General features: G+C 39.2%; 1 protein-coding gene across 4 annotated transcripts in view; it reads left to right on the forward strand.

Annotated features, from left to right (window-relative positions):
- The window catches only part of SH3D19 (SH3 domain containing 19), a 93238-nt gene that overhangs the window by 8110 nt on the left and 63805 nt on the right, over positions 1 to 21323 (forward strand). For all 4 annotated transcript variants that reach the window (XM_049814549.1, XM_049814550.1, XM_049814552.1 and 1 more), the window contains exon 2: positions 11485 to 11524. In XM_049814549.1, coding sequence (XP_049670506.1) covers positions 11485 to 11524 — 40 coding nt within the window. The remainder of the gene's footprint in view (positions 1 to 11484; positions 11525 to 21323) is intronic.

Genomic DNA, 21323 nt, shown 5'->3' on the forward strand with positions numbered 1-21323 from the left:
TCTCTACTGTCAATGTCTTAGCAACTTCTTGGAGGCTGCATGTGAAAGGCCCTGCTAAATTGTTGCCAATGGATTTATCTTTCATGAGTTTAATTCCTTTTTTTGAATCCACTTACACTTTGATCTTAAAATCTTACATGGTAGTAAGGAACACAATTATTGATTATATAAAATCAGTTACTACCTTTTACTTGCTGGTTGCTATTTTTACTGGGTATTCACTAGTTCCTGAACTGTGATGATAAATTTCTCTATATTTTGCTTTTTTAAGATGGTTTTCAGCATGGTGATTTACACTTTTAAAAACTTCAGTAAATTTTCAAGCACTGTGTTTCCTACAAAGGGGTTTCTGATCCATTCTGCTTCTAGACAGAATATTGCGTGTGTAAAAGGAGCCATTTGATTTTTTTTGTTCAGCTATAACATTTTGCTTCTATTTATAAGAGATAAGCTAAAATGAATATAAATTGTTTTCTTAAGGTGATAAATTTGTATTCATCATGCACTCTGTCTTGCATTAATACCTGAGCACTCAATGTCACAGATCTACACGTGAAAATTGATTCAGGTTGTGCACATCTGTGCTAAATCATTTACAAGAATTTTTGAGTGTACAGTGTGCTGTGCTGTTATTCATTATTAAAATACTGTTGGCTTATCCTGTTGTAGCGATAGGACATAAACACCTGGAAACAAGCTCAGCATTTTGATAACTTTGTCATAATAAATTGCTCCATCAGTGTGCTGTATTCATTGTGTAACTGTCCGTATTGTAAATATAGGGTACAGAAACTAATAGAAATGTGGGACTTAGGATCAAAATAAAAGTTTTGGAAGAAATCTCTCTCCTTCTTTGAAAACAGTATTGTCAGGTGCCACAGTTTATCTGATGGCAAATGCTGTAAGCTTTGGCATTTGTCATAAGCTTGTCAACCTTTGCAAGTATGTCTGACGAAACACCCAGTGGTCTCCAGACTGGAATGAAGAAGTTCACCTAAGAATGGAGTTCCTGAGGGTGGGACACCCTGTTTAAACAGGTAAAGACAGTGCTTGGAAGAGTGTCACTAACACTGTGGGACAGGTATCGCTGAACGATGAGATAGGATAATGCTGCAGACCTCATGTATCCAGCACTCATGGGCGTAACTTCACGATGACAAAATCACTTTTTCCGTGCTGGTGTGCAAAGCTTGCTGTAGATAACCAATATAATCTCTGGGAAATGCACAGTAGCTGCTGCCGTGACGTTAGGCACGCTTCATTTCTCTAATTGCTGTCCACTAGCTTGATGTTGGTGGATCAGTTATTAAGAACAATTTAATTGAGGTGTGTCATTATGGTATTTTACTCTTGGCACTGTAGCAATGTAGAGGTACTTATTAGTGTGTTTACAGAGGCTGGATGCCTCTGCCAGGATCTGTAGGCTTTTTTGGTGCGTGCATGGGAGTGGCAAGAGGAGAGGTCTGGGAATGTGTGGGAGGAGAGGTATTTCTCCAAGGTACCAAAGAAATCAAACAGTCTCTGCCAGCATTACCAGAGTGCACAGGAACCATAGGTTTATCTGCAGTAAACACAGGATCCTTTGTTTTGAGGGTTTCTGGATGCTTATGGCTTTGACATCCTTTTACTTGTTCATTTAAGGCTGCTGTATGGGTTTTGCAGCCTCTCATTGGACAGTAGGGAAAGTGCTTCATGTTACCATGAGTAGCAACAGAATGGGTGGAATTTGCATTTAGAAGACTGACAACAAGATGCACTAACCTGATGTCAGGGCTGGAAGCAGCTAAAAAATTACTTTTATGATAGCTGCTTTTTCTATTTTGTATTTTTTGAGAGGCTGTAAGGAGAAGTCCAATGGCTAAACATTTGAAAAAACAAATGAGAAGGCTCCGTGAAATACTGTAACTTCTCAGGAGCCCAGAGTTAGGTGCAGTCAGCTCTTGCCTGAAGTACAGGGGCCACATGTGAAGAATGAAAGGTGTATGCATGTAATATGAGTGGTTGTTTATAATGCATTTCTTAGAATTGTAACTTACAGCTTTCATTTTGTACACAGAGACACAGTATTTTTATTATGATTTGTATATGCTTTGTCAACTGTGTTGAATTCAACCATGTTTTCAATTTTTAATTAAAAAATAATACACCAAGCTGTGTGTTGTGAACCATACTCATTTTTACTGAGCATGCTTGAAGTTCTTACGAAGTGATATAAAAGCCCTGTGCTCTGGAAGGATTGCCTGCCTCTCTTTCATCACAGCAGGTGGTGTTTCTATTTCATGACTTACTATTTCCTCGTTGTCCCCCCCTTCTTTCCTCCTGTCCTCCTTCTTTATAAAACATTGTTATTTTCTTTTCTTTTGGAGCTTGGGAGAATATATGTATGTTCCCCACCAGTTAGGCAAGTGGACCTGTGTTAAGAAGGCAATGGCACTGGTGTCCAGCGACTGCATCTTTTCTGTCCTTGTCACAGTCAGTGAGGACCCATGGACTTCCTCAGTCATCTTCTGCTCTTTGGCACTTTTACCGATTACCCAGGACTTCTGATGCGCTCCCACTGTTTGAACTGGGCTCCCCTTTCAACTTTGTATCTCAAGTTGTATAAGACCCTAATTCAGTGTTGGTAGATGAGTCTGCACACCTTCATTTTCCCATGGACCGGCCTGATGCAAAAGACGTGGCTACAGAGCAATCAGATTTGCTGCACAGACACGCCTTCTGCATGAGGTAAAATCACAGTGCAAGGAATCCAGCTGTACACAGTGACTTCTGGTCAGGATGGTCCTCAAGGACCAAAGGGCACATGTATGCAGATTTACATGCACACATTACACCAGTAACAAAGGAGTCTGAGGTACTTTAAAGGGGATTTGGTATATGTTTAACACTTCACTTGGAGTGGATGTGGATAAACTCATCTTACACCTCAGTAAAATGTCTTCAGAATGCCAGGTGACTCGCATCTTTAAAAATGAATTTTGGATGCTGATGTTTACATTAGCAAATAATATGCATTAAAATATGACATGTTTCAAGAATAGAAAAGTGCTGGGCTTCCTGTTCTGTGGAATACTACCTTAAAGTTGCACAAGTTTTAAGCATGTGCCCAATGGTAATGGATGAGGGTTATCTCAGATTGCAACAATTTATTGGTATATACCAACATTATTAAACAAATACATTTTTACGCCTTTGAATTAATCCCTTTTATGATGTTTCTAGATCTTGTAATCTTTCTTTTATGATAAAGTGCAAGAGACCTTTTTGGGAATAATCCATTTTGTGGTACTTAAGAAAAATACAGTGCATGTGAGAAGCAATTGCTACATTCACTTTCACAGAATTTTTATTTCTGTATGGCTGTTGGGCAGTATTACCAATGTCACTGGAGGAAAACATTTTGTTAATAGGCTAATTTCAAATGCACTTCTATAGAAAATCAGTACTTGCAACAAAATCATTGAGGTTTAAGAATGTTCTTGTTAGGTGTCTTTATGTGGACTGGGTAAACAATTTTGGGTTTCTTTCATCATAAATAGTGACAAGGGACCATAAAATATTTAAAGAACAAGCTATTGAGTATTTCAGTGGTATCTTAAGAGAAATAAATATAGTTATTTGCGTGGTACAGTTCTTCTGGTTTTATAGAGCTTTTTCTTTTATGGTTGAGTGTGTTACAATCTATTCTTTTAATAAGTAATTTTCTTTCTCTCTGCATCATTTCATCCTGCTAGTCTCCAAATTCCTCCCAAAGTGCAGACTTATGCCCTTACTTGCACTCACCATAATGTCCAATTCCTAAATTGGAAGCAGTGTCATCTCTATTGCTGTCAGTGGCTTCACAGCATGAAATAATCCAGAAAGGATTCTTCTTGTTTGTTTATTTTAAAGCTGAATTAGTTTCCTGTGTTACAAAAGTGGGAGTCTCTTCTGCTGATATTGCTGTTGAGCACTTTATTGTGAATCCATGTCTCGCGCACATTAAATAAGGCTTAACTACCAAGTGCATAATGCATAAGGTTACACTGGAGACATTTGTTGTTGAGGTTTGCCATCTCAACAATCAAAACATTGTTTAGGGTAAGCAAATTCAGAAAACTTAATTGCCCAATGGGGCAGGATTGTTAGGTTGGCAGGGAGAGTGGGAACGGTGAAATTTGCAAAGTGTTTTATGTCCAAGAATAAATATTCTTACTATATAGCATAGTAGACGGAGATTATTTCTTTTGAAGGTAGGGTGTGATTTATCAAAAATTGTAAATGATTATCTGAAACGTATACAATAAAGGCTGTTTCTACAGCCTTTGCTGTGTAGGTCAAAGGAAACTGCTTAAATGGTGGAAGTGATATCCCCTGCAGTCATAGCCTCAAATTATCCTGCCTGTGGCCAGGAATGCACAAGTTTAAGAAACTGCTGTTTAACAGGAAAAAAATCCAAAACAAACAAGCTAAATGCCCTGCAGAAGACTTAAAGAAAATGGTTCTTTTTACATGATTTTCAGGAAGCCTTTTATCATGATTGGCTCAGGCACTCAATAGCACTATTTCTCTGTGCATATTTCAGGTCTCCAGGCATAGAGTGTGCCCTAAATTAGTGTGGTAAGGGGCATGTTGTGACAGGTAAGTGCACCTACACACAGGTGTTCAGAGCTGTAGTTTTGGTGCTGGTTGTGCTGGTCCACAAGCAGGGCAAACCCCTGAGGAGAAGAAGAATTGAATACATTTGGATTTTGGATATGGTGTATGAATGTTTATAAGATGCTGTTAGTACAATGTAGGAACCACGAGTTTTACACATGTGTAACTGTATTGCATTTATTGCGTGTTGTGTATCAGGACCCTATGGCAGGCAGACATACCGTACCATAAAGCTCTGAGCTCTGTTGTCTAGTTGAGGAATACGCAGAGCCTCTACAGGCATGCTGAACCTCTGATTTGGGAAGAAAGAGATAGTAGCATGCTCTTGAAAGGTAATTTCCTTTTATGGGCAATGCTAGCAGCATCAGAGAAATGTTTTTCAGAAATGTAGATCTAACATTTCTGAAATGCCTGGAAAGGAAGGTATTTTGCGGTTATAAATCTTTTGTCTATCAAAAAGTTGGGCCAATTGGCATTTTCCTCATGAAAGTAGCAAAAAAAAATAAGTAGTAGGGCTTGTCTTGAGTAGCTCCCACTGTGATTCTGGTGGTGTGCGGATACCTATGTCTGCTTGTACCTGAAGTACATAATCTAAGAATTATATAGTACTAATCAGCTGGGATGTCTTGTGTGAAGATGTGCAGATTTGTACTTTCAGGAGTTGTTCATTTCTTGAAAAAAGAGCTTTAGAAACAACTGTCTCCTAAATTTCCTTCTTAAACAAGTGTGGTAAAAGGTACAAGTGTGGTAACATGTGCATATGCTTCGCATGTTTGATTGCCTATATACTTTATCATTCACAGCCTGAGAACAAGTCCTGTTCCCAGTGCTCGGTTTGGTCTAAGTTCTTAAAACATGGACCTTTTTGAGAAGCAGTAAGAGATTACACAGTTGGTTTCCTTTCTCTCTTGTTTCTGCATTAGGCACACTCTTATGCTGGCATGTATGTTCACACTGATGCATGCACACTTTTGCTGTTGCAATGAAGGAGTAACATAGGAGCAAGAATGAGGGGGTGGAAATTCAGTCACAAAAACAAATTAGCAGCAAATGTAGCACTGGCAAATGTGGCCTCTGTCCAGTAAATTTTCTTTTCACTTATATATTGTACGAGTGCACAAAAGGCTTTAAAGATGACTATAGTTTATCGCCAGTCTCTTTAGCAAGTTAAAGAATATGGTGTTTGGATAATTACAAGCTTTATGGTGGTCAGTAGGTTTCAAGGTTGAATACTCAACCACAGAGGTTCAGTGCATTCTTAGGTATGTGTTGGGGTCCCCTCCCAGCCATATATCAGTCATGCTTAAGGGTGGGGGAAAAAAGCATTACACCAAGTCTGAAAACCTGCAGGAATGCTTTGTCCTTACAAGATTTGGTTACTGTTTAGTATTAAAACTGACAGACTAGTGTAATTTCATTTGCGGGGGTTATAATGTATTTTTTTCCTGCAACGTACTGCTCTGGAATTCAGCAGCATACTGTAGAAGTTAAAGCAAGTATAAAAACTGTCTGCCTTTACAATTATAAACTTTGAGTGTGTCCTGTATTTGTGGCCTTTTGGAGTAAAGGGAAAGCTATACATAAACTAAATGAAAAAAGTTTCTTCCAAGCCTCTCATTAATCTGTCCTTGAGCCTTCTGCCTTTTAAACAACTGATAAGGGACTCTGCTGTTACGATACTAAAATCCATAAATATATGTTCAGTTTTATGGGTTTTGTTGTATAGCAGTTTCTAATAAAATTGAGTGAAATTTATAGTAGATTCTATACAGTGGAATTAACTTGTGTTGTTCTGACTCCTTACCCAAGAGAAGTGCTAAAAAGAATGAAGAGTTGCTGTGAGCCACAGTGTGCCTTAACAGAATGGAAGACAAAAAGACTGCAGTATTACTGGCAGTTATTGCTTATCTCAGTGCAAATAAAGCAACTAACATTGAAAATCCTGCACAAATGCAGACCTTTATCCCAGAAAATGTGCAGTTTAGTTTGACTGAGGGCCCCATCCACGTTGGCAATTTGAAATGGAAATTTGGGGCTCTTGATCTAATGCGGTTGGCTAATGGGGACTCTTGGACCATTTAGTTACGATCAGATGGGTAATAGTCAAGATACATGTTACTAAAACAATGGTAGGAGCCATTGCATTTCTACATGACGCAGTGTAAAGCTGCTGCATTGATCTTGGCATGTAGGTTTGTTAAGGCCTGGAAGCTTACAGAAGTGTGCTTATTGGGGATTAATGCATTCTGATTGGGGGAATTTGTATAGCCTCTTTCAGCAATTGCTATTCTGAGACTATGACTTTTCTGTATATTTTGTATTTTGGTGTTCCCAGCACTGCTTAAGAGCACACTGTTCCCATTGCTTGGTTTATCTAGAGGTTTTCCATTGTTACAGAAGTATTGTTACAAGCATCTCATGCTACTTTTCATTATGAAACCAGTGCTGTGCCATCAGGGGCTATAAACAGGAGATGGGGACAGCTGGTTGCTCTAACTACACCTCTTCCTGAAGAGTGTTACGATGTCCTGCCCCCTCTGGTGGCTGCTCAATTCAAGACCCATAATTAAGATGAAAAACAGTATTTCCCAGAAATGGAAATGGTATGTACCTCCCTTTGCTCCCTTCAGCCAGTTCAGCTTTTAAAAGAGATCAAGCTGTGGGATGGGGTTAAGAGTAGGAAGTTACCTACCTCAGGAGGTATTGGAAGTTGGAAGTTCCTCAGCAGCTTTGCAAGTTCAAAACGGCAGAATGTGTATTAACTTTCCACTCATTTTTCAACAGCATTTCATGTTTATACTTAAATTTTTTTCTAGTGAGAGCACACTTTTCAGTTGAAGTTACTCCTAGCAACATGATACTTTGAAGAAGCAAAATAAACAGAGAAAAACAATGACTCTGTTTGGTGTGAGATGCCTTTTTCCTTTTCTTTGCTTGTCTTCCAGAGACAAGAGAGTGAATGCCATAAAAGCTATTGTTTTCTGCTTTGGTGGTCTTTTTGGCAAAAACTTAAGCTATTCTGAGTTTGTGGAGCAACTGAAATAATGTTGTGTCAGTTATTTTTCTCCTGATGGTTATGTTTATATTTTCCTTGAGAAGAAAAACTGTTCTATCATATTAAAAGCAAACAAACAAATAAGATAATTTTCCCATGCTTAAAGGGTAAGAGAATCACCAGTTAAAGGAATCTGACCCTTTCTAAAAGCAACTGGAACATGACATTTCTGTCTGCTGCTCAATCTGTGAATGCTGAAAAAAGGCATAATGTGTCCATGGTATTGATGAAAGATACACAGCACGATTTTGTAAATAAACACTTGATTTGCCAAACAGTTGTGGTATGAATAGGAGATCTTTGTGTGCTGATGCTTTCCTTGATTCTTCTGCAGTGCTTAAAACTTGGTGCCAGTCTTCCCAACCTCAGCCAGGAGTATCTGACTTCTTCCACCTCATCTGCTCCACCTGCCAGCTCCTTGACTTCTTGCACTGTATCCTGCTGCTGACCAAAGATAATATATTTCTCCCACACTGGCTATATTTGTACAAGGGCAGCAAAGGTTTTGTAAAGAATAGATGATAGTATGAAGTGGAGAAAATCTCTTTAAGCATGGGCTGTGGGAGGTTGGAGGATCGTCAGTTCTTATGGATTGAGAGACTGCAAGTCTCTGGCTATGGGAGTTGTGGATTGAAGGACAGGCAGGAAGAACTTTTTTTCTGTCTGTGGAAGAACCATCTTTGTGCTGTATGTCTGTGCTATCTGAGCTATCTGGCAATATCTGCCGTAGTAAAATTAGACATGGTAGTACTGCACCACCTCTAGGGTAGTTGTCAGTAAATCAAGAATAGATCTGCCATGCTAGCACAAATTCTGAACTACACACTGTTCTCCTCTATCAGGTTAGGGAGATGATGCTGATTTTCAAGAACAGTTCATTAGCCAAAATAAACTTAGAATCAAACAATCCAGTTCTCTAGCTTGTGAGTACTAGCTGCTTAGGAATTCCTAGCCTATTTGACTATAGCTACATACACAGTAAGGACTTGTATTAATTACTTTAGCAACACAAGCGCAGGAAGAACAGTACTGGTGTCTCATCTGTGGAAGCTTGCATCTGGAAGATATCATCTGTCACTGGAAATGGAATTTTTTCCTATAAATTTCCCATGCTGGAGTGCAGACTGCTCTGTTTGTTCATTGTGCATGCTAGTCCAGCAAACATTCAATGTTTGCTCTAATCTGACATGCGGTTTTGGCTTCCAGAGTTTAGAATTGAAGGATATACAGTATTGTGCTGGAAAGACATCATGTCCCATAATGTTTTATAGCAATTTATGTCTTTGATATAGAGGAATATTGGTAGTGCAGGATTTGATTTTCAGATCCTTGCATCTATACAGTTGTCTTGCTTATTTCTGTTAGAAAAGATTACAAAGAGATCCTCAGTTGTTGCGGTAACATGTATAGAGTAAAAGAGAATCAGCTGTGGACATGCACTTTTGTGACCTGACTTCTGCAGGCCAAGGATTTGCCTGCAGAATGCAGGAATAGGATCTGCGTGTCTGTGTGTGTTTAAATGTAACATATGTACGTGTGTGTGTATATTAATAACAATAAAAAAAGGTTTGCCTGTTTTCTTCTGGGCTTTCCTATTCTAGAGGTGTGTTACATCACTTGAATTGGTGCTTGTATGTAATGCTAAAACAGCATCTAGAACTGCAAAATTTAAGCACTAAATTGAAAGATTCAGCTCTTTGAGTCTCTTGTTATACTTGATACTAAATCAAATTTAAAAGATTAAGTTCACAATAACCTTAAACAGGTGCAGGTTTTATTTCTACTTTAAAATGCTAACGGTGTGCTTGTAGGTTTACATTTCCCTTTGTTCTTTTTTAGTAAGACCAGTGTACATGGGGATGATGTGCTTTCACTTTTACACATTTTAGCAGTAAAATGTGTAAAAAAAAAAAAAAAAAAAAAAAAAGGTAGTGTTTCCTGTTTCAACATTTCAATAAAACAAAAGGGAAAAGGGAATTGCATTGATTTCCTGAATGAGCCGGTTGCAGTGGTGTGGCCAGGCTGTGGTGGATCTGCCAACTGGACGTGGGCTGAGGGGGAGAGCTCCTAGATGCTGTGTTTACATGTGCTCTGACACCTTTTCTTCCTTCTTACTGGTTTATTCACACGATCTTTTTAGAAGTGGGAAGGTTTTGTCTGAATACTGTGAAGTTGTGGCTGTGTACGTAACAGGGAACACTGATAACAAGCAACATATGGCAGGCAGATTTCAGTAGGAAGTCCTGCCTTATTTTTTTTAGTGTTCACAGGTTAGGAGATTACATGAACAAATGATAAGGATGGAAGGAGCCTTTCTCTGTGTGTTTGAACAACTGTTGCTGCAACTCTGGTTTGAGCTATACTGTGCTGTTTCTAGCTAACAGAGTAGCACACTGTGTGATGAAATGGAGATCACTGTGAGTCAGAAACACAATAAATTATATACTATGTGGCTATGACAGCTCAATAGGAGCGCACCTATGGATAGAAGAAGTATTAGATACTTCTTTGAGCACTGTTGACATGCAATAATTTTTTACCACTTTAATGAAAACATAATCAAATAAGCACATAAAACTTGGAGAGGACAATATTTCTTCTGTACATGAGATAAAGCTACACAAACAAATGTGTGCTATTAAGAGAACAAATTTTATTTCAAATGCAGAGCTTTAAGGTTAAAAATACAATCTGTGAGTATGAAATTTTTTTTAGGAAGACTCTTATTCTTCTGTATAGACAAGCTTTTCACAGGAAAAATAGCTTTCTGTTTAAAGTACACACAGATGGAATCAGAAGCAAAATTACCATGGTCAGTGGAGATTATATATAGCTGTAAGAATATTCTTCTAATTGTATAGTGGATCTTTCTGTAATAAATGATTAAGCCCCCCTCTAATTTTAGAATATACATACCTTAGGAGGACACAAATCTCAGTTGCTTCTTTCAGGTAGTTGAAAAGGCATGCGGTAAGAGATATGCTGTACTTAAAAATATAACTGATAATATGTGAATTCTGATAACAGTGGTTATTTTTTAATGCTTGTATGATAATCTTAACTCTTAGGAGAAGTATTTTATACTTTCTTTGCATAGCGGAGCTTTAAAAAATTAAAATTTTAGAAATTTATCTAGAGATGGCTTTAGCAACTGATAAATTGTTCAGCAAAAGAAGTTTATCTGAGTTGTTATGATTGTACCATGTAAATTTTTATTTGCAGGTCAATCTCAGTGCAAATAAGCTTCTTGAAATACTCACAGGATAAAAAAAAACCTTTCTGAAAACACAGAAAGATTCAGTATCTAGAACACCCAGAAGTCAAAGAGTTAATGATGGGGCTGCACTGGATTCAGTGTATTTGCAGATGTTGCTGCAACTAACTGGTGATTTTTCTCCCATCCTGTCAGGGAACTTTGCCAGCCATGATTCATGGAATGATTTTTTTGCGCTGAGTAATCTGTGGTTTTTCTTTTTTCCTCTTCCTTCTCTCTTATTTTTACCCTAAACTAAGGTCCTATTCATTTCAGTTAAAGGGAGGGGAAGCTTCCAAAGTATTAATACAAAACATTAAATGTACTGTGTTTTGAGTAGAGAAATTTTAACAAACTTTAAACTTGCAGTAATTTTATTTGGTCTCAGGCAGAGTAGTCCAGTACAGAAAAACAGTTTTGTAACAGAATTGGCTTTTGGTTTTGCTAGTCATACAGTGTCACAGTTCTAAGACTTCTGTACTAGTATTGCTAAAGAACATCCAACTTTTGTGCTGATATTATGCCTCCTTTCTCACAGATCGCTCTGAAAGAAATAAACCAGACTGCCGTTCTTCAGGGTAAGAACCATATTTCTGTATTTATTCTTCTATTCTTTTCCCTTTTTTCCTTAACTTTTTCCTTTTATGGGACGAACTAGGAAATTAGCCAGAAAAATAAAAACACCATTCTTCTACTTCTCTGTTTTGGTAACAGTAATGAAATAGCAAAATAACTTTGTGTTAAAGGTAATTGTTTTGTATTCCTTATGGGCAAAATTTTCCAGGGAATTAACAGGGCTTACTACACTGTAATTGTGTGCACTTAGCATCCAAAGGCTTGTTTATGTACCACGTACAGGGCTGTTTGGTAAAACTGTGGTTTAAGACAAGAAGCCCTCATGACTTTTGCTTCTTTGAACTGTTTGCTTCTGTAGCAAGGAAAATAATTCTTAGTTCAGTCAAGAATAGCAACACTTTATTCCATTAGCTCTGATCCCATCATACGTAAAGTTTCAAAACCAAGAGAAACAAACGAATGGGTATTAAACAAAACATGCGCACACACGCACACACACAGACATATTTTGTGTTTATTTAGAATTTCCATCAGCATATGCCATGAACTTATAAGATATTGATTTGCAAGGCCACTTTTTCTGTTAAGTTTCTGAAAATTCTGTAGTTGTTACCCTCTTGCTGTTTAAAAAATCTCTTTCTCTTTTGCCTTATTTCCAAACTCTCCCTCTCGATTCTCTACCAGGGAATAGGATTTTGTCCATATCCTGGGGTGGATGATGGGATTTTAATAAAGTAAAGTGATAGAGCAGATCAGCTAACGCTGGCTCTCCCACTCCTTTGTGAAAAGCCTTTCTAAAGGATGCCCCTGGTGTCCAGCCTTCTGACATGACATGACCCTTTCATTTGAATTTTAGAGTCTGATTATTATTTTTTTCGTTACATTTTTACAGTACAGTGGGGTAGCTTTTATAGCCAGAAGAACAGAGGGAACTCTGTAGCCACTTCTTATAGCACAGTTGATGTGTTGTATCTACCATGTGATGTGATGGAAGAGAGGACGCTTTTTCCTTCCCTCCCATACCCACAAACAGCACTGTAGCTGTTTCTAGCAGTATGTTTAAGTTGCAGGGGAGTATTGCCTTTGTCTTTGATTACTTATATCTACTTAAAACATCAATCGCTGTATTTCCTTTTATAATTAAAAATACTTAACTTTTTTTTCCTTAAAATGATGCAGCTACAGTCTACATGTTTGAACTTTTATTAGATCATGTCATATTACAATAATGTCAAATAAATCCAAATTATTATCAAAAGGAAATCTAATTTTATCTAAGTGTTTAGTTTAAGGTTGAAACAGTTTCAGTCTGTTCCCCTTTCTTCTGGCTGGTCCTTCCCACCAGTACCTTTTTGCTCTGGAGTGTATTTTAGAAGTTCTAATTTGGAACAAAAAGCAAAGTAAAACTTCATATTTTTTCCATGGAGTTGGAATTTCAAGTGTGGACCAGCTCTGACAGTAAAACACTGCCCTAAGTTATCTGGGTTACAGATTCCAAATTCTCATGTGGAAAGCACAGATAAATTAACAGTATAATGTAGGCCGCTAATAATGTTGATAAAAATGCAGCTTTCAATAGTCTTTCATTCCTGTCAGTAGAGAATGTGCTTTGTAACCATATCTATGCATCTTCTGCCCCCTTCTCAGTCTCACTGGCCATCGTGTCATGATAGTTTTGCTTTCCAGGATGAGCTATGAGGAAGAAAAGTCATTGTTTAAAGAGTAGTGTGGTTTCATGCATGTCTCGCTGCTGCTTCTAGGCTAGAACCTTAGATGACATACTCTGCTAATTGATACTGCTACACTCTGTGGTTCATCTCTCATTATAGTTTGAAGCATAATCCAGTGGTGACAAATTGCTGGGTAAGATTCTTATCCACAGTCTGGCCATGTCATGTCTGGGAAAAGAGCTGCAGCTGCATGAAGACCAGAGCCCCTTCCTGTAATAACTGAAGGAAAACTAAATAGTGAAGTATGCAAAGCTTAATTAAAGTGCAAAATACACTTCTCTTGTAACATGGGCAGCATTTCAGAGCTGTTTTAGTTCCACTGGGGACAGTTTTATGGCTTATGCTGTTTTATGATGAGCTACTACACCCACGACACTTTCCTCTCTGTGGGCAGGGAAAGAGAAAATACAATGGCTCAAAGACATCTTGTCTACTTTTTACTTAAGCTGCATGTTGTAGGATGCATCTCTTGAAAGTGCAACGTACCATCCCTCTCATGATCTAAAGCAGAACAAAAATGACCCTGCAGGTCTTTGTACTTACACTCAAGGTCTAGTAGCAAGAATTTCTGCACTAGAATTACTATAAAATAATGGAAGTGGACATCGGGATACTAGCTGACCAGATGAAAACATATGCAATGAGCCTTAAGAAAGGTAGATATCCTGAGATGAAATAGTGGGTGTAGATGTTTCCAAGAGAGAGCCAGAGAAGTAGAAGTTTATTTCATACAAAGCCCTGGTGAGATCTTGCCCAGAAGCCTAATCACAAATGTGGAACACAGGGATAAGAAGAGACAAAAAAACCCCAGCTACCACCACCACTACCAAATCCTCCTCAGGCTCTGTAAGGTTAAGTTTTAGTCTGGAATACAACCAGCTTAATAAAAAGATCACATGACGGTATTTCTTGTGATTGCAGGGGTCTAAAGCTTGTCCTTTCCAACACCATGTTCTTATATGTTTCTGTGTCTGTGTATTTCTAGATCAGCTTGTGCTTGAGTCTTCTCAGTATTAGGGATGAATAGCTCATATACAATGAAACAGGAACAGTTTTAAAACATAGCTCAGACATAATTCATTTGCAATGAGAAGCATATAAAAAACTTCTAGATAGAACAGTATATAAATGGTCTTTAATATAGTTCCTTTTATTATAGGTTGATGCCATTTAGATAAAGCAGGGTGAAACATGTTTATAGCAGTATCAGGAATTCTGAGAAATACTCTGGTTTTGTTACTAGCCTATCAAATGTTTAGTATGGGAGAAATGCTACAGGAGGGTAGAGTATTCTTAGTGGTGATACTGGATCTAGCATGACACTGGGAAGAAATTTGGGGAGTGGGTGAACCAAAGACCACGGGTAATGTTTTTAAAAGGAGGGAAACAGATACTAGATAATGCTTACAAAATGCATATTGATACACTATCTTTTGCCTCTTTTGGCAATTAGCAACCATCTGCTACACAGGAGAGTTTAGAGAACAGGGCCTGGGGATATCTTTTTAATGTACCGCTCTGCACTGATTTTTTTTTGTTAAATGTTAGCACATTAGTAAGATCAAAACAGATGTTCCCTGAATCCAAATTATACCTATTGCTATGTTAAATTTTTATCAAAACATTTAATTTCATGACCTAATATTAACCATCCTTCAATTGTTGTATTTCACACAGTATTAAAAATATGTCTGTACTGGCAACAGTGATCTGTAAGTATCATTATTTCTTGATTTTACTGTCAGGTTGCACACTGTTGGCTCTGATAGCTTCAGGTCATGCCCTGCTGTAACACAGGTCAGTTGGGTCAAAAGAAGTAGACCTTTTAGTCTTATGCCTCTAAATGTTTTCAAACTGAAAATTATATGATAGTAATAGAATAGAAGATTTCAGGCCTCCATATATTTGCAGTTAATTCCTGAACATGAGTAAAGCTCGTAGAAGGAGCTGGATTAATTTCATTATGCTTTTTTTTTCCCTTTGGGGTAAGGATTATGGATCAAAAAATCTGAAACACAGTCTTGTAATGTGATATAATTCATTGTAGTTGCCTTGACCTTGGAGATGAGAGGATGAAAGTAGCTAAACTGCAACAATTTATTGAGAGATCTAGTACCATATCAATCACTTGAAGTCAAGTAAGAGATTTTGATTTTTAAAAACTAGGAGTCTACTGTGAAAGCTTGCCCTCAAAATGGGGTGGGGGAAGAAAATAATTAGTTCATTTCTAGGTTTTACTGGCATATAGTCTGCCAGCTGATTGTAATGTGCTAAAGTTCTTTTACAGCTGGTTGCCTTCACTTGATTGAACTAAATTGGGCTGTTTTATTTAAAATGCATCAAGTCAACAATACAAATAGACACAACCCTTCTTTTGTTCCTTTATAAAGAACCACTTGAAGTGACTGATCAAAGGGGCTACAGATCCCCTTAGTGAATATCTGGTAAATCAAGCTATCATTTTTATGAATGGTGTTTTGTATCTTACTTTGGTTTTAGGTTTTTTTATATAGCAGAATTCCATTAGTGAAAGCTTCTCTACATTTCTATTTCGTCTGCTATATAATGTTGATCTTGTGCAATTGTGTTTAATAAATATTACAGTAATGGTCTGACTATATCTTATGAATGTGTTTTCCCAGATAATCTGTGAAGCCTGAAAGACACCTTTTAATTAAGATCTTAAGCCTTTAACAGAACATGAAGGGAGTCTTAAGGCACAGGCCTAAGAATGTAGTGGAACTGTCCTCTCTTTATAGTTAAACTGATGTGCTTTTACAAATCAATATGCTTTTGAGGTCTTGAGAAAACAAACAGTAACAGGATTTTCTATGTTGTAACCATTATGGTCAATCTGTGGTTAGTCATTTAATAATTCCAGTTTTGCATATCTGAAGGGCGATACGAGAGTCCTTCCTTCTGCTGCAGAAATCTTTATAGCTCCTAACCCCTGAAGCCTGGGGTTCTAGTTTGAAGCCTCTCACAAATTGCAACTGACATTTGTGTGTGTAACGACTTGAGTTGTTTTGTCCTCAAGAGTAATTTCACTGCTAATTTTGTAGGCCACTTAACAGACTTTGTGTATTTTAGGTAGATTTAAAAGCCAGGGTACCGTATTGGAATTCAGCATTGAAAGAGTGACAGGTGCTCTTGTAACCCTACCAAAGACTTCTACCTCTCTGTTGTGCCTTGGTCAAATGGACAATGTGGAGATACTGCTGCTGCTGCTTCTGTACTAAGAAATAATAGAACGGTGGAAGTGTTGATGGGAAGGGACTTCTGCAGGTCATGTAGTCAAACTTCTTGCTCATAGTGGGGAGATGCTAACACTAGGTCAGGCCAGTGATGTCTTTTTCTAGCCAAGTCTTGAAAGCCTCCCAGGAGAGAGAGATTGAGCCCACTTGTTCTCAGCCCACTTATAGGCTGCTTGTCTGTCTTGTACTACCTCAATTTCCAAATGATAATGCTGTGGGAGACAGCATCAAAAGAACCAATCTAAATCTAGTTCTTTAGTTCAAACACTGGACTACTTAATATCCAAAAGGACCAGATTCATTCCCACAAGCATCCTGAAATATAGTTTTTCATTGCTGTCATTTAAAAGCCTTGTATTGTCCACTGGCAATGTCTGCATTACCTTGTCAATGCAGCTGTTCCACAAAGGAAAATTTCAGGCTTTTGCTCATCCAGCCAGTGTTACAGGCTGCAATACAGATCTGAAGTTTGAGACTTTGAACCTTGCTGGCACTCCATCTGAAAGGGAAGGGTTGTGTGTAGAAGAAGGAATGTTGGGGAATGACACTTGTTTTACTGTTACATTCTTATTCTTTATATGTAGCTTTTACGATTTTAAGTCTAGGGAGTAGCAGGTTACTCTTAGTCTAAGCATACTTTTACGTTGTGAAAAAAGGAATGTCACTTTTGTACACTCCCAGTAGGTCAGAAGTTGATGTAATAAAAAGTATCTAGTCTCCTTTCCAAACCCTTGGGGTGTAGTTTCACAATTGCCTTGAGCTGAGCTAAGCCTGTGCCACTCCAGTAGGAAGGATCTCATCCCCTCCTTTGGGTTGTTACCAGTGCTCATGCAGTTAGCTGGATCAGAAGGCTGATCTCCAGGGAAAAAAACAGCTGTCTCTCCACTTTACAGATGAAGCAGGTTCAGCAGAGGGGGCAGAGTGATTTCTTGCAAGTCGCACAATAAATCAATGGCAGAGCTCAAAGTAGAGTCTCGGTGTCATGACTTTTGTTGTTGGTATCTAAAAAGTAGGATCATGTGGCTCCATTTATTTATTTTTTTGTTCCAAGAGCTAAATTTTGGACTCAGTCACTCGGAGTGTGGTGCAATCCCACTGGTTAAGCATGGATTGAAACTGGTGAAACTTGAGATTGGAATCTGCTTACGTGTCTTTCTTTTGTTTATCATGTGTTTCTGGTCAGCAGCACGTGCTGCGCACATCAGAGATGTTCCTCCTGGGAGTAGAATAAGCTGGAGCAATTTTGTGAAACATATTTCTTTGACAGCCTCTTTGCCACAACAAATCATTAATTTATTCTTTGCAATGTAAATTTTCCATGCTCAGTTTATATTTATCTGTAAATGAGAAAAAAAAAAAAATCACAGGTAGAGCAGAGGAATAAATGGCAGATGGGTTCAGCTTAGTTGTTGGCAATTAGGGACCATGCGGGTATCTAGAGCCTGTTGCTGTGGGTGTTTGTTTTAATGCCACTAATTCATCACTGTTGTGTTGGGGATTTTTGGCTATTCATCTCACAGATAGCAGTAAAGAGTTACTGTGAAGGGCGCATCCTAGCCAGCCTTCCAGATTCCTTATTCCTAAACAGAGAAGAGGGATTTGTTTTAATAAAAGAGCGCTCTGTTCCTGGTTTCTGCAAAGGGAATTTTGAAGGCCTGTTTGCTTTGGTGCCCTGAACAACTCCTTCTGTTGTCTGGGCTGCTCTCCAGTGTGTATGCTAATTCATAATGGAAAATAATGCTGAGAATGAGATGGTTGTTGAAGGAATAAAGAGAACAAGGTTCACCCTCTGTCTTCACTGAAAGAATTTCAGTGGTTCTTTGGGCATCTTGTGTACATGAGCAAGTTTCACTGTACCATCACCTTTCAAAGGAGATTCCTGTAGAAGGTACTGAGGACCACCCAGACACAAGGCCACTCTCCTTGTGCATTAGGAGAATTGTCTGGGGCATAAATAACCATGATAGACCTCAGTTCTACAAAAGGTGGTTTCAGGAAGTACACGATTATGCATCACAGTTGTTTTTTAATCATGGAACTTTCCTTTTAAAGGTCATTTTGAGAAGATTTCACTTTTTCTCTATAAAATGGCAATAATTCTCTTTAAAACAACCATACGGCTTTGTATTTTAATCCTGCTCTGAGATGAATGGAAGATGTGGTGAGAACTGGAATTGCCTGTCTATAAGTAACATGTGATAGGCCCAATTAAGCAGTCATGGTTATAATTCTGCTTCTTTATGATTATTCTTCCTTTTCCTCAAGACATTTCAGTAACAAATAGCACAAGAAATTAATCTGGTGAGTGGGGAAGAGTGCTGGAAGATAATTCTTTCCAAAGGTATTTGTAATAGTCTTAAAGAAAACAGAGAAGGAGGGGGAGCTGCTAAGGAAAGCCTATGGGTTATGTGTCAGGGCCGAGGGGGCAGACTCAGCAGGTTGTAAACTTCCAGCTCAGAAGTAGTAGTAGTTCAGTTCTCTCTGAAAGAATTTCATGCTGATATTTTAAGAGTGCTGGAGCTGATACTTGAGCTTTGGTTTATTTCCATAAGGATTTGTGCAGGTTTCTGTCTAAGCTCAGGTCAGTATCTACATTTTCCTTCACCTCTGGAATTTGAGTGGGAGAGCTCAGTTTGCAGTTATATCGTGTTGGTTTCCATGGCCTTTTACTCTGATGTGCACAAGAGAGAAGTGATTGTTACTTCTTCCTTTTTTTTCATGCTCTTTTTCTGTACTGGTGTCCTGGGTTCAGCTGGGATAGAGTTAATTTTTACAGGAACCTGGGAGGTGCGGGGCATAGCTGGGGCAGCTGACCTGAACTAGCCAAGGAGCTATTCCATACCATGTGACATCATGCTCAGTATATAAATGGGGAGCGGGCCGGGGGGTGGTCTCTGTTTTTGGTGGGGGAAGTGGCGGAGCGTCGGGTCCCGGGTGGTGAGCAGTTGCACTGTGCATCACTCTTTTTGTATACTTTTTCATTAGTACCGTTGTTGTTGTAATTTTTTTTTTGTGTTGTCCCAGTAAACTGCCTTTATCTCAACCCTCGAGGTTCCAGGGTTTTTTTCTTTTCTCTCCTCTGTCTCCTCCCCATCCCACCAGAGGGGGCGGGAGGAGTGGGCAAGCGGCTGCGTGGTCCTTTGTTACCGGCCGGGCTGAAACCACAACAGTCCTTTTTGGCACCCAACGTGGGGCATGAGGGTTGAGATAACGACAGATCTGGCCACAGTGTGTTGAAACAAATTTGTCATACGCATTTCTTATACTAGATAAATAGAAGTTAGTCACAATGTTGTTTCATTTGTTTACATGGTGGCGTTTTGTAAGTTCTTATATGCTCTGTGTGTTGCCTGTAGTTGCGTATCTCATCTCTGGGAGAGTGATTGGGATTATCATTTTGCTGTACTGGGCAATGTCGACTTGTGAAATGATTACATCACTGGTCATGAGGTTAAGCTGGTATCTGTATGAGGCAGTGATATCATTTCCATACTTTGGGCACCTTCTGTCGGATTTTATTGGTAATTACACCCAATCCATGGGGAAGCTGGGGGGGATACTTGCCCCCATCCGTTCGCCTCCCTTCTCTCCTTCTGACTAATTACAACAGCTTTCGAGAATTTTGAATATCCTTGGGATGCGCAAGCCAGTGTGCTGTTAGTGCTATGCCTCCTGAATATGTTTCAGGTCTTGTTTAGGGCTACAAAAAGGCTCTTTAAGAGTACCACCCAGAGATCTGCCCCAAAGCTGGATATTCATGGGTGGCACGGCATGTGGGAGGATGTGGGCAGGTATCTAGAGAACTTCTCACCGCCAGTGACTTGTAAGTTCACTCCCAAACAACTACAGAACCCTCATGAAGTGGTAGAATATTTGAAAGAAAAATGCTGTGGCTATCCCAGAGACACACAACTCACTACACTGTGCTGGGCCCTGGCCAGTATCTACCAAACACTGCTTGGTATTAGGCAGCACCCTCAGGGGGAAAAGGGGGAAAAGATGGAAAACAGGACAACAGACACCGTGGCTGCCCCTACCCTGACAGCAGGTACTGTGGCTGCCCCTACCCTGACAGCAGGTACCGTGGCTGCCCCTACCCCGGTGACAGATACTGCAGCTAAACCAGAGAACCAACCTGTGCCAGTATCAGTTGCCCCTGTACAGAAAAAGAAACACACAAAGAAATCAGTTTGCTTAGTGAGAGATGAAGATGAACCAGGGTCATCGCGAGAACAGGAGGAAGAGGCAGAACCTGAAATAATTACCCGATCTCTATCCCTGAGTGAGTTACGTGACATGCAAAAAGATTTTAGCCGCCACCAGGTGAGCACATTCTTACCTGGCTGCTCCGATGCTGGGATAATGGGGCTAGTAGAGTGGAATTAGAGGGTAAGGAAGCCAAGCAGTTGAGATCTCTGTCTAGGGAAGGGGGCATCGACAAGGCGATTGGGAGAAAAACACAAGTCCTCAGCCTCTGGAGGCGACTTCTTTTAGGTGTAAAGGAAAGGTACCCCTTCAAGGATGAAGTTACATGTCACCAAGGCAAGTGGACCACCATGGAGAGAGGTATCCAGTACCTGAGGGAATTAGCCGTGCTAGAGGTGATTTATAATGATCCAGAAAATGCGCAGTCACCCACAGATCCAGATGAAGTCCAATGCACACAACTGATGTGGCGGAAGTTTCTACGAAGTGCGCCACCAACCTATGCCAACTCATTGGCAGTAATGTCCTGGAAAGAAGGCTGTGGACAAATGGTGGATGAATTGGCTGTCCAACTCCGGCAATACGAACGAAGTCTCTCTTCCTCCCTACGG

The sequence above is a fragment of the Accipiter gentilis genome, chromosome 12, assembly GCF_929443795.1.
Source record: "Accipiter gentilis chromosome 12, bAccGen1.1, whole genome shotgun sequence".
Lineage (NCBI taxonomy): Eukaryota > Metazoa > Chordata > Aves > Accipitriformes > Accipitridae > Astur > Astur gentilis.